The 13537-nt window shown below is 37.1% G+C and overlaps 1 protein-coding gene across 1 annotated transcript in view; it reads left to right on the plus strand.

Annotated features, from left to right (window-relative positions):
* LOC114149180 (transmembrane protein 132D) overlaps positions 1-11648 on the plus strand; it is a 28686-nt gene extending 17038 nt beyond the window's left edge. Inside the window, exons 5-10 of the mRNA XM_028024825.1 lie at positions 596-739; positions 2338-2546; positions 5126-5306; positions 5466-5579; positions 5665-5856; positions 10053-11648. Coding sequence (XP_027880626.1) covers positions 596-739; positions 2338-2546; positions 5126-5306; positions 5466-5579; positions 5665-5856; positions 10053-11507 — 2295 coding nt within the window. The 3' untranslated portion in view covers positions 11508-11648. The remainder of the gene's footprint in view (positions 1-595; positions 740-2337; positions 2547-5125; positions 5307-5465; positions 5580-5664; positions 5857-10052) is intronic.
* Positions 11649-13537: the final 1889 nt, after the last annotated feature.

Below are 13537 nucleotides of genomic sequence, written 5' to 3' on the forward strand. Positions count from 1 at the left end.
GAAATGCAGTGTTTAAGTAAATGTGACCCAAGTCACATTTTTTGCCCATGTGTAAAATAATATCTTAAAAAGTCTCTGCAAGAATTTACCTCATTAATTTTTATGGTTAGACTAGCAATGTTTCCATTCAATTGTCCTTCAAACTTTGAGCAAACTTTTTAAAAGTTGCAACGAAATTAAAGGAAATGCCAATTAAGCAAGTTTCCATTTACTGGTTTTTATCGAATCAACCAGACAATGGAAAGCTGGTTGTAATTTCGTCAAATGTAGCTGCTACAGATGGTTGGTATTATTTTAGTTGTTCTAAAATTATATAGATTTTATTAAAAATTGTTTATGCACTAGCTCTTGACCCACAGCATAAATGAGAGACAATTAAATATTGCATCAAAATGGGTACAAAAAATCCAAAGGGCAAACTATGATTTATGTTAATATTTGATTAATGCTGGCTCATGGTCTCCAAATCTTGCTTAATAACAATTAAATATATAAGGTAGCTTTCTCTAGATAGATACTGATTCATCGGTTTTCATGTACATAACAAGTAAATGCAGCATCACCTAGAACTTAATACGCTTTTCTTTTTACCCAGACTACAGATATTTTGAATACTGCTGTGTTGACGGGTAAAATGGTTTCAGTTCCTGTGAAAACTCTTGCTGTTGAGGCCAACGGCACTGTTACAGATGTGACAAACTTCACCAACTGCAAATCAGCAGAGATGGATGTGCTCAAGGTAAGTGCAAAACAGCACAGCTCAGTACAACTAGAATTAAGCTTTTGTTAAGCAATTTATTTTTTGTACAGTTGTTCTCTCCTTTAGGAAAGTTTATTACAAGCATTCTAACCTTAATACACAAACATATATTATATACAGATATGATCCTTGATTTTTTAAAAATTAAATTCAAAAACTACTTTTACATGATTGAAGAACTTCTGATGCCTCTGGTGTTGTCTCTGATTAAGGAACTTTCTTACTACAAGGAATGCAACACAGGTCCATGGCATGTCTGTGTGTGAAGGCTCTTAAAGCTCTGTTTCCAGCTGTAGTCTGCCCTAAATTATTCAATGGGCTTTGCTTTATAATCCTTTCAAGGCTGCAGTTGTTCCTGTTGGTTATGTACCGTCTTTAATCAGTTTTTATTTCTACTCAGTAATACTATGTAAACAACCAGCTTCTTTAATGATGGGATTGGGTGGCTTAACTTTTTTGTGGAGTGTGCCAGTTAACTGTCATATCAACAATCTTGCCCATAAATATGCAGGGCATAACATTTCTGAATCAAATAAATAAAAACCAATAAAGAATGAGACATTCTTTATTGGTTTAATGTAAAATAAACGTTTTTTTGAAGAACTAAATTATGAGTTTCCATTACTTGTAAACCATAATCATCAAAAGTAACTGAAACAATCTGTGTAATATGGACTACAAGTTTTACTTCATGCTACTTGAAGATACATATTTATCAAGGATAATATGATTAAATGTTGGTTTTCAAACTTATCAAAGTAACTCCAGCGAAGCCACCATTGAATATAGCAATAATTATTCTGGAAGGTAGTATAGAATAAAAATGCATTTAAAAATATACAGTATACAGTTATTTTAGAGAGCTCCAGGACATTGAACACTGTTAATGAGTTTTATAGGAAATGGTCTTAAGATAATGACCTCAGGCTGTATATAAACAAAGTTCAGTTTAACGTGTCCTAAGCATTCACTACTCCCCCAGCTTTTTTCTCACTTTCCCCACACTCATCCCGCTTCCATTCCTTCACTCTATTCTCCAGTCTAGTGCTCTCCAATTACCCCAGTGGAGCCACTGGTTTGTTAAGATAAGTGAGGCGGCAATAGAGATAGGCCTCCAATCTGAAATAAATCACACCAACTGCTGTGTTTCAGCTCATTGCTCTTGCTGGTGGGGACTGCCTGGCTCCTACCTCCAAAACAACATCACAGGAACAGCTGTAAACCAGGGCTTATTTACATTCTGACACAGTGGTGGCTTTAGATGACAAACACAAGCACTCTCAGATCCTTTGTCCACACTTTGGAGGTGGTATGAAATTCAAGAGATTTTTTTGTTTTCTGTGCTGTTCTTTTTATTTTCTTTCTTGGATTTTAGATCGCTCCTCGCCTTCCTGTTTCAGCTAATCAGGCATCACAAACACAATTTTTGTCCTGTTTACTTGAACTCTTGCATGAAAAAAATGCCGTAAACCTAGAAAAGACCTAAAGGAAAAGAAGCAAAGGCACATTTTAAATCAAGTGTGTCCTGTGAGCTTTTCTGTAACTGTAACCACTTTCCTCTCTTTTCCTTAATCCAGGTGTCAGAACGCTGTAACTATGTTTTTGTAAATGGAAAAGAGACAAGAGGCAAAAGTAGCGTGATGATCAATTTCACATACGGTTTCCTGAGTGCGCAGCTGGAGATGAGTGTGTGGATGCCCCGCCTGCCCCTGCTCATCGACATCGCCGACCCTGAGCTTAGCCAGATTAAAGGTTGGAGGATACCCGTCACAACAGGCAATAGAAGGTAAGGCAGAGCCGGCCCAAAGCATAACCAAAGTAAGCTGATGCTGAGGGACTGATGGAGTTTTTCTGGGTCGACAAGATCACTAGACTTTTTACAGGGAATATATATTTTTGCTGTTTCCAAGTTGAAATTTTCAACTAACTACTAACCTTGGAGCAAAAATGGAGCTCAAAATTAAAATGCATCCTTCAACCAGTCAGGCAACAATAAGCTGTGCTCATACTGTGCTCAACCTTACAAATCTAATATCTGTTAATGTTGCTTCCTTTCTGCTGGAGTATTAAAAGCAAATTGAAAGTTGTTTATAGTTGTTGAAATAGTGGTAGAGGATGTGTTTAAAACCAGTGAGCAATGCACATTATCTATCTTTATCTGTCTAATCTAAAAGTGCCTTTGCATTGATACTGATTCCTTAAAAACATTGAGAAATATTTGAGAATCTCCTGTAAAATTCATAAATTTACAAGAATGCTGGAGGTTTTGGACACAACTGCATGTCGTCAGCCAGAATAAGAGTAACTGCCACATTTGTGTTTAGCGAATTGGCGAGTGAGTGAGCATTAGACACAGCACTGATGTCCTGGAAATAAAGGTTAGTAGGGTTTCAATCAATAAGTACAGTAAAGTCATTACTTTCCCCACTCGATACTCTTCGATAATGGATGCCATTCCACTGCCCAACGTTCAATACCAGGCTCCAGATACAAACAGATAGTAGGTCAGAAATCTCTTATTTCAATAGCGAATAGGAAGTGGGACAGAACCTTCGAAAAGTATTCAACTTGAATGTGTTTACGCTTAGTCATGTTAGAGCCGCAAACATTAAATTTTTAAACTTTAAAACGGGTCAATTTGACCCACAACATAGCAGGAGGGTTAAGTTTATCATCTCTTATGTGTTTTCTGAAGTTTCTTTTTAATTCATTACTGATCTAACAGAAGCACAGACAAACATGTTTATTTTTTGCAGATTAAAGATTGCTGTGGTGTCTCTAAGCTTCACAAGTTGTATGACTTAATTTAGCCAAGACTTACTTTTTGGTGCCTTGTTGTTGAGTCACAGTGATTTAATTCAAATAGCATTCCCGTCTCATGATAAGCTGTGACCTCAGGCTAAATAGTAATGATGTTTATTTGGACTTTACCTCTTAACGGGAGCTTTCAGCCTGCAGTGTAAAACATTTCCACCAACCCTTCAGCACACCTGAGGTGCACCGTGTGGCAGGACCAGCTGAGTGTATGATAATTATATGATCATTGCAGAGAGGTTCACAGCTTAACCTCTACCACATATAAACAAACCACTCAGCTGTGGGATCTTGGTTAATTTAAGTTAAATTGCTTTTGAGGAAAAAGGTCACTCCACATGGGCTTTGCCTCTAAAGCAGCCAATGCTGATGGGCTTCTCTATTTTTCTTTCAGAAGTTCACAGATTAGCAGCATGTTTTTGTTGTGCTGAAGTTGTCTGAGAAATGCTGGAAGCAAATTGAGGCAGCCAGTCTGGGTTTGCGCTTAGGGGAGAACATATCGTTTTAGTGCTGGAATATGCCTTAGAATAGGTTATGAATTGTCATATATTTCAAATGTTAATCTCAGTATTGTGGATTGTGGTTTACAGCTAATAAAAACTCTAAACATAGATTAACATTAATCTTAACGTAATAATATGAACAAAAAAAAGTTTTAGTGCAGAGATATTACGTTATGGCTTACAAAATATGAGGAAGCCACTGACATCCTCCACAGAAAAGGCAAGCCACAAAAAGGTATTGTAAAAACATTCAGAGAGTGAAAGTGTGGGTGACCCAAGAACAAGCAACAGGGATAGTTAATAAGCCATTGAAAGATTTAGAGGAGAAATGCTAAGCGCAAGTCAGTGCTCTTAAGTGAAAATAGACTTTAATAGGCAAATCAGTTTCCAAGTGTGGAAGAAGTCTTCAGAGGCACAAAATCCATGTTGCTTGAAGTCCAGCGGGAAGCTTTAACAGTAAGAGATGACTCGGAAAGCCATGTCTTCTGCTGTTGTTGGTCTACTGGCTTATATCAAGTTCAGTTTATTCAAAAGCACCTAAAGCTTCTGTTTTTTGACAATCTTTATGGAAATGTGGATTTTATTTTCCAGCAGAACTCAGCTGGTACACACACTGCCAAAAGGTACAAGTGCCTGATTTAATGAGAACAATATCACTGTGCTTGATTGATCAAAACCACCACAGTGAGTCAATAGTCTAGAGGCAGATGACACCAGACCCAACAATGCAGACAAGCTGCAAGCAGCTGCTAAAGCTTACTTAAAATCTCAGCAGAGACACAGGCTGATCCTCTCCAGGCCACACCTCGCCAATACAGTGATATATTTATAATAAATCTCTATATTATGAAGTCTATTATTACTACCTTGCAATATTGACAGTTTTAAAGTTACAGAATTGAGTTTTCATCCGCTGTAAGCCAAAACCACCAAAATAACTTTTCTAACAATAATCTCATCTGATAAGATTCACCAATGCTTTTCACAGCATTCTTTATATCTGTGTTCCTACAGGTATATGACTGATTATTTATTGTTTTTGTGTCAGATCTACATGGGACAGTGAAGAAGATGAGGACATGAGGAAGGGAAGAGGATGCATGTTACAGTACCAACTCTCGACAGTGAGGGTGCTCACACCTTTTGTGGCTCAGCCTGATTCTGAGGTTCTGCCTGGCCCACTTACTGGAGAAGAGCCTGTTGAATACTTTTTAGGTTCTGATTGGCAGGTAAAAACATAGAGTACTCCTTCATTACCAGCATACAGATAAACAATTATTGAAGTATTTTGAATGTACATGCTTTATATGCAGATGACAATCAGGTGTGTGCTCCTAGACGCATTTGCAGTGATTGAGTCTTTATTTTTGCGTTTCTTACATTTAAAGGTTGATGTGACTGACCTCGTGCGCTATGCTCTAAAAGTAGCAGATCCTGAAGTAGCCAGAGTGCAAGATGGTGTAGTACTGCAAGGACGGGCTGTTGGGACCACTGTTGTGCAGGTGAGGCATCAGCAGACCTGTGTGTGTATCTCAGTTGAAGTGGGTTTTTTGCAGCCTGAATGTGTGCCTGTGTTTGCGGTTGCAGGTGTTGTCCCCTGTGACGTCATTGGTCCTGGCTGAGAGGAGCATCAGGGTGGTGGATGATAAAGTGAGCGTGACAGAACTGGGAGTGCAGTTAGTTTCCGGACTTTCTCTGTCTCTTCAGCTCAGCCCTGGGAGCAACAGGGCTATTGTTGCCACAACGACCACAAGGGAGACAATCACAGAGCTCAAACAGGTAAACAACTGGGAAACTGTCGTAAACAGAATTGTGTGATGGATTTTTGTAAATATTTTTATTTGTTCCCATCTTATTTCAAAACAGTTTATATATATTTTAATTAACAAACCTGGGCCTCTGAGAGAAAGTAACTGCCTCCTAAACATAATGATTGGTATTGCCAATAATTGGCAGCATGAGCCTTAAATCACTGTGTTAGAATTTCTACCCTCTTCTCTTTATAGCATTGTGTTCCAACCTTAATTGGAGTGAATGAAAGGGTTAATTAACTCCAATTAAGTTAATTAAACCCTTTAATTAACTCCACTCACAAACCCTTCATGATATATGGCATTGATTTTCAATCAAATGAAAACCATGCATATGCTCGTCAGCAGCTTTAATTCATAACAGATAAAATAACATTAAGTGATCTACCTGCACATATGATCTTGTCCTGCTTAACACACTCACCAATGACATTATGGATGTTACAGTATTTGTTAGTCTCGACAACGATGAACAACTGGAGCTTCAGATGGACATCCTGTTGTTTCTAAACACATATCTGACTCCATTCATATAGCTACAGTGTTCAGTACACAAACATTTTTCTCCTGCTGTTGATGTTTTCATACAGAGCAGTAAATCAAGTGCAAGGCTGTTGTTGCTTGATTATGCTTCCATTTTGTTGTAACTTGTTATAACTGAGTTTCTGAGGTTTCAAAAATTTGTGTGAAGAAAACAAAATTGTTCTCTTACTTCATATACTTGTCATGTTTGCTTTACTGGACAATTTTAGATGAAATTTTTAGTGCATTATTTTGGGTTCAAGATTTTGCTCCTGTGGTGCAACACCAAATTCACACCATTCATGTATTCACCATTTTATTGTGTCATCATAACATCATTGCTATGATGACATTTTCCTCTTTTTAATTAGTTGCATCAGCTGTGAAACACTCACTTGGGTGCATGCATACAAAAGCAACAGAATCGACATTAGCATCATTAGATACTCAAAAAATAAATATATTGCTGTTTGCAGAGGGGTCCTACTGAAATAAAATCTTGTGCGGAGGTTAAAAACATGCCTTTTAGTTTATAGACCATACTAAAAAATATATTAGAAGCAATATGTGGGAAATCTCTAGGGTTGGCAGTTACCAGTTAATAAGAATGATTTTTTTTAAAGTCATTTCAATTGAATAAAAACGTAAATAAATTTAAGCTTGTGATTTCTAACTTAAACTATAACTATAAGGAGAGGACAAACATAAGGATTTCACAGGACACACAGCCTTTACATAATGTTGAGACAGCTGGACATCACTCTATCAAGCTTAACATTGAATTTCATTGGTGATGGTGACATTACTCAGAAATGTTATTTGCTCCATTATGAAGCTTCTCAAAAAGCAAAAGTAAAAGAGACTCAGGGTTCCTTGTACATTTATGCTTTCCACGGTTCCAAAGCAGTTTTAGTAAATAGTAAGCACTTATGTAGCATTTTAGTGCTAGTCTTCTGACCTTTCAAAGTGCTTTGGCAGTAGAAGCCGTATTTGCTGATAAAAACTCCCAAAATGTGTAGAGCACTTAAAAGTTATACTAAGGGTCTACAAACTGTTTTATTCAGGTTCCACTCCAAAATAAAGGTCTTAAGCCATAAAATATTCTTGGATTCTCCAAATAAAGTATTAAGTCATTTTATATTGTATACCTACAGTAGATGAACATTATTCCTACTTTGACATAAGATTTAAAAAAAACCAACAACGTATGAAGTGTTAATAAAATTCTTGTATTTGCGTTTTTTTTCTTTTAAATCTTTGCTGAAAATAAACAAAATGCATGAGGAATAATAACATAGAGGTATTTTAGGAGAATCATATTTAAATATGTTTTGTATTCCCACACTCCCAGAGAAGAAGCAGGGCTTTGTTTTGTATTTCAATAAAAATTACCTGGCAGACTTTAATTGTGATGTTTTAAAATTTGGACAGATGCAACAATTTTGTAAAACCTGACTCACTTTGATTTTTCCCACACATCAATTCTGCACAAGTATATTGCAAAATATCCTGAAATATTTTAAGTGATTTTGAGGAAGAGCTATAGAGCAGTATAACTAGAAATCATGTAAATTTGCAGAGACAAAGTCATGCTCCTACTAAAATAGTGACAGTCTTTTTACATCACACACATACATGTGTACTGATATGTACTGATGTAATAGTACTTTTTAACGTGGCTAATATGGCTCATCTACCAGGGTGCCATTCTATCATCCTTAGCAGGAGAGTAACAAAAACAAACAAACAAAAAGACATTGTGCTTTTTGCTTACTTTCTCATGCTTTGGGAGTTGGCAAATCATTTATTGTTACTCAAAATGTAGCTGTACATAGGCTAATGATGCAAATCTTATTATATTAATATATAATATTTAAGCGATGAAGTCTTTAACAGCTATTTCATTCTAAAATTATTGGACTGGTTAGATCTGAACTGGATTGATAGGCGGGATATGAACATGTGCAAATATTATCAACAAAACATTGCATAATTATGCTCTTATTCTCAATTTCTTTCCAATATAAAAACATCAAACACATATTGCACAAGAGCAAGGAACAAAATCTTAACCTATTGCAATTACAACAGTTACTTGATTTCCTTTCAGTTTGCGTCAAAGTCATGGAAAAAACTACAGATGGACTTATGAGCGATAGGTGGTTTTGAAGTCTTTGCTTTATGTTACGTCCATGCATCTATGCTCTAATCTGTGAATCCAAACCAAATGACCAAATGACAAATTAATGTTTTCATCAAGAACATAAACAATGAACGAAAACAAAGACTAAAAATCTTAATACATTACAGTATTTTTCCTTTGGAAACATTGAGAGCAAAGGTAAACAACCTAATTAGCTTTTTAATGACAATTTCAAATTTCGAGAAGATCTGGGTTAATTTTTAACCCTACATGCTTTTGGTTATATAAATGCATTTTAAATATTAAACTCTACCAAAAAGGAACATACATCACACTTACAATAGCAAAATAATAACATTTTGGCATTCTTTTTATTTCTTAAGTGTGAGTATTCTGTCACCCTGGACCCTCATCAGCAGCTGCAGAGCTCTGCGAGAGACCAAGATGAGGCAGACAGATGATCATGTTAAAAGCTCACTCACACATTTAGCTGTGGCAGTCTGCCCATTTTAAACCAGCTCCCTTTCACAGACATGCTCTCTTTTACATTCAGTGCACTGCCATGGCTGTTCTGCCCCAGTCAATAAACCTGCCACTGTGGATGACCAGCCAATTGTGTCTGTGATAGCAAGCTGTTATGCTCAGGGCTATTCACAATGTATTCAGATGTAAAATATAGGTTAGGTTTGTGGCGACCCAGTAGCTCATATTAGCCACAGGAAATGGGTCATTTTGTTGTAATGTCATTTGATTAGCTAATTCTGTCCGTAAGGTGACCCTATATGCTACATTTTTTTGTTGAGTTGAAGGACATCTGCCATACTATTGCATGAATTATTGTCATAGATTTAAACTAAAAGCCATACTTATAAGTATTTTATTTTATTCCATGTTTCTGAAGAAATTAATAAAGCTCATTTGCAAAATTCCTATGTAGTTTGAAAAAGTAGTTAATTTAATTTCAGTGTTTTACAAGTCTAAGTAAGGATAAAAATATGAAGCTTACTGAACTAAATTTACTAAACCTCATATGCTTTTCTCAGTCCTTACATACAGTATGTCCTCCCTTCTATATTTTTACCCTTCCTTTTCCTTCCTTTGATACCTCTTTCCTCTTTATTTCCTCCTGTGTGCCCTAACAAACTTTGTCCTTCCATTGTGTACTGTCTCTGTCCCTTCCTTTTTATCCTTGTAGCAGACTTCTTTCATAATCCCTTTTAATTTCAGTTTTTGATGCATCATATTGGAAATCTGCTTAGTGTAAAACTATCTGCCATAAATTCATTGTGAGCTTCAATATTTGCATTTTGTCCTGAATATAGAGTACTAAAACCAAGTACAAAACATGCAATATTTACATGAATATGTATGGATGTCAGTCAAATAACATTCTCTGCAAAGGCTAAGGAATATTACTTTGCTTCCCATTTCCTTATGTATACGTTGAAGAACTCTACATGGCTCAGTTTGCACTTTCTCTCCCTCTTGTTTTGTTACAGGAAGCAGTGGTCACCTGCTGGGTTCAATTCAGTGATGGGGCAGTTGCTCCACTGGAGCTTTTTGACCGTGGTGTCTACTCCCTCACTGTTTCCACCAATGATGAGAGGGTGGCCACTGTGCGGCGTACACCACTGTCCACATTCGTGGTTGCACAAGGTGAAGGTGAAGGCCGTGGGAGGCAGGTGAAGGTGGAGCTAAGGATCTGTGAGGAATGTCAGAAGTCCAAGAGGAAGAGCAAGCTGGCGGTGGGAGCAGGGATTCTCAAGACCAACTTTCAGAGCGGAAGAGTCGTAGCAGGAGAAGCAAGTAAAAATGTGGAAGCGGTGGGTGGCATTAAAACAGCAGGGACATTGCAAAAAATTGCCACTTTTGTGGATAAAAGGCCATCAACTGGCACAATGACCAACCAGCATGCTGTTTTAGCAGAAAGCACTATCACAACAACCCTTCCAAACAAATATGTACAAACACCTGCAGTGTGGGTTGGAAGAGCAAAATCTACAGAGGGTGCTGCATCTAGCGTCATTAGCATGGTCACTCCTACAGCAATCAAGAACTTATTATCTGATGCACAGCTGAACACTGCCAAACCAACAGTGAGTTTTGTTAGTAAAGGAGATGGGAAAAAGAAAAGATATGGGAACATGCTTGACAACTCTAATTCATCTTCTAACAATGACACTCCTGAAGGTGACAAACCTGAGAACGAGTCTCCGAAAACTAAAACCCCTAAAGTAATTGAAAGTGATCTCATCAGGACTTTCAAAGCCTTGTCCGACTTGGAGATTGGCATGTATTCTTTGATAGGCGTCTCTTGTATCGCTATCATGGCATTTTTGCTCAACTGTGCATCGTACAGGCTGTGTTTTCGAAAACAGAAGACCCCCATACAGACAGCCCCACCACCCACTGCAGACCCGAAGGATCACAAACATGACTGGGTGTGGATGGGGAGCAACAGTCACAACACACCTCCACCAGGTGCTCCAGCTGCCCCGGCTCAAGCTGCAACACTGAAACGTGAGCCTCACCGCCCTCTTGAGTCCCATCATTCAATAGATTCAATGGTTCCCAGTGGCCTGCAGGGGTCTTTGCCAACTGTGATTGCCCCTGCTGTCCCAGAGAGAACGGCTACATTGGGACGCTGCAGGAGCAGCTCCCAGCAACACCAGTTTCCAACGAAGGGCATCGACCCCATGGCAAACCGGTCAGCCACTTTGCTGGCAAGGCCACACCGCAGCGAGCCTCTGCATTCTCCCACCAGCAAGAGGAATCAAGTCCAGTTTACCACTTTCACGACACTGGACATCAAGCACTTGGCTGCACTGAAGAAGAATGGTGTGGACTTAAACTGGGCTAACCAGAAAACGCAGCAGCAGCCCCTTCCTCAACCCCAGGCACCTTTACCTGACATGCCATGGCCTGTTGTCACACCATTAGGAGAGCCCCAGTGACTTTACTGAGGTGTACATATATGTTGACATAGGTAGTCAGGAGGAATATAGTGCCTATTAAATATATTCATACCTCTTGATTGGTCCACATTTTGTCACACTACAATCATAATCCCCCATGTTTTTTTTTCCAGATTTGATGTAAAAAAAAAATCCACACTAAGTAGTTCATAATTGTGAAATGAGCCATGACTTTTTTTACACAATGTTTTTGACTCATGAAACTTTGTTGTATTGTTCCTGCAATATACCTGCAAGTCTTTTGCTCTATTTTGGTTTTTTTATGTTAAATCCCAATAAAACACGTTAATATTTGTGGTTGTATCATCACAAAATGTGTTTGATTGGTATGAATACATCTACAAGGTGCTATATTTCTAAATACGATGCATATTCTGGGAATGTTTAAAAATGGTTAGCTTTTTAAATAAAATCAATTTAAATAACCTTAAAAGATTTATAAAGATAAATTATATAAAGGATATTTTATATGTCAAGATTTGCACAAGTAAACGACTGTTGACATATGTCTAGTAAAGCACAAAAATAAATGTTATTTGGTACTTAGAAAAATTGTCAAAATGTTTTGTGTTTAGATAAAAAAATGTTATGTAAATATAGATATGTATTGTATGCTATTTTACATATTTATACATTTCTTAGCAAAAAAATCATCAGTAATCACTATCTACTTTTGTACAGTTCTGTAGGTTCTGTTGTAGTTTAGTCATCAGACTGCAATATGAGAGGTTTCCTTCCTTGTAAATAAGCTTTTTCTGCTAACAAAACCTGTAACATGTCAGAAAATATACAATGGTTATTGTTTTACTTCAGCAATCGATCAACAGTCTTCATGAGAAACTAATTCATGCTGTTTTCCGGGTAGAGAGTGTGATGAGGAATATTTCTTAACATTTCTTACGCAGGTAGTTTAGGTCCATCCTGATCAGATGCTGTTCCAACCAGGAGAGAAAACAAAACTAAGGGGAAGAAACTGTCACAGTCCAAATATTCATTTGAAATGTTTCTCATGTGGTTGCAAAAAAATATAATGCCTTTTTTATGTAATATTCTCATGTTTTTTGAACAAAAATGATGTGTGCATTTCCTGACAAAGTTCTAAAAATAAAACATTACGATGATTTTCTTATATCTCATTTGAAGCTTTATTGAATCACTGATTTCAGATCATGTATGAATTCCAAGAACAACATAGCAAATTGTTAGGATTATATCGTCAAAGCTTTGCCAGGAATCAAGGGGATTTAATTGTCTTAATCACTCCTGAATGTGATTTACGTCTGATGTCATCATTCTCCAAAATGCCATTATGTTGGATGGGCCTGCCAGTTTTAGGATTCAGTGCTGCTGCACTATAAAAGAAAAACAAAAAAAAAAACAAGACGACAGATGTTGTCCCTCATTTCTTGTATCCTGGTTCATCCCTAAAAAATTACAGGTATTTTATCAAAGATGGAGGCCTGCATGCGATAATTCATGGCTCATTTTTTTTTTCCATTTCTACTCCTCGCCGTGTCCCCGAGGTGAGCACAGCTCAAAATTACATTCTACAAGTTGTGATGAATAAACACTGTCTGCAGCTTAAAGAAGACCAGATAATCTGATGCCATGCACAACATGAATTTGCCTCTGCGGCTGTGACATCGCACAAGTCACTCTCTGCAAACAGCTGCAGATTTAAAGTGAGGATAAAAAGCAATTTTAATATAATCTCAATGAATCAAGACTCTTTTATGTAATTTCCTTTTTGCTACCAATTTTCTTTTCCATACTAAACTTGGCGCAGGAATGTTTAAAATAATTGAATTTCAAGTGCAGAATTAATTTGGTTAATAAATGCATATTTTCTGGACATAAGTAATAATGCTACATGCTTTATTTTGTCTTTTATTCCAATGTTTTATCATATTTTTTTTTCCTCTATGTTATTCCTTTCTTGCCATATTAGCCAAACATTTGATTTCTGCTTGTGAAGGTTAGCTTGATCACATTTATGCAGACTTTGTCAC

Source organism: Xiphophorus couchianus, chromosome 8 (genome assembly GCF_001444195.1).
Source record: "Xiphophorus couchianus chromosome 8, X_couchianus-1.0, whole genome shotgun sequence".
NCBI classification, from domain to species: domain Eukaryota; kingdom Metazoa; phylum Chordata; class Actinopteri; order Cyprinodontiformes; family Poeciliidae; genus Xiphophorus; species Xiphophorus couchianus.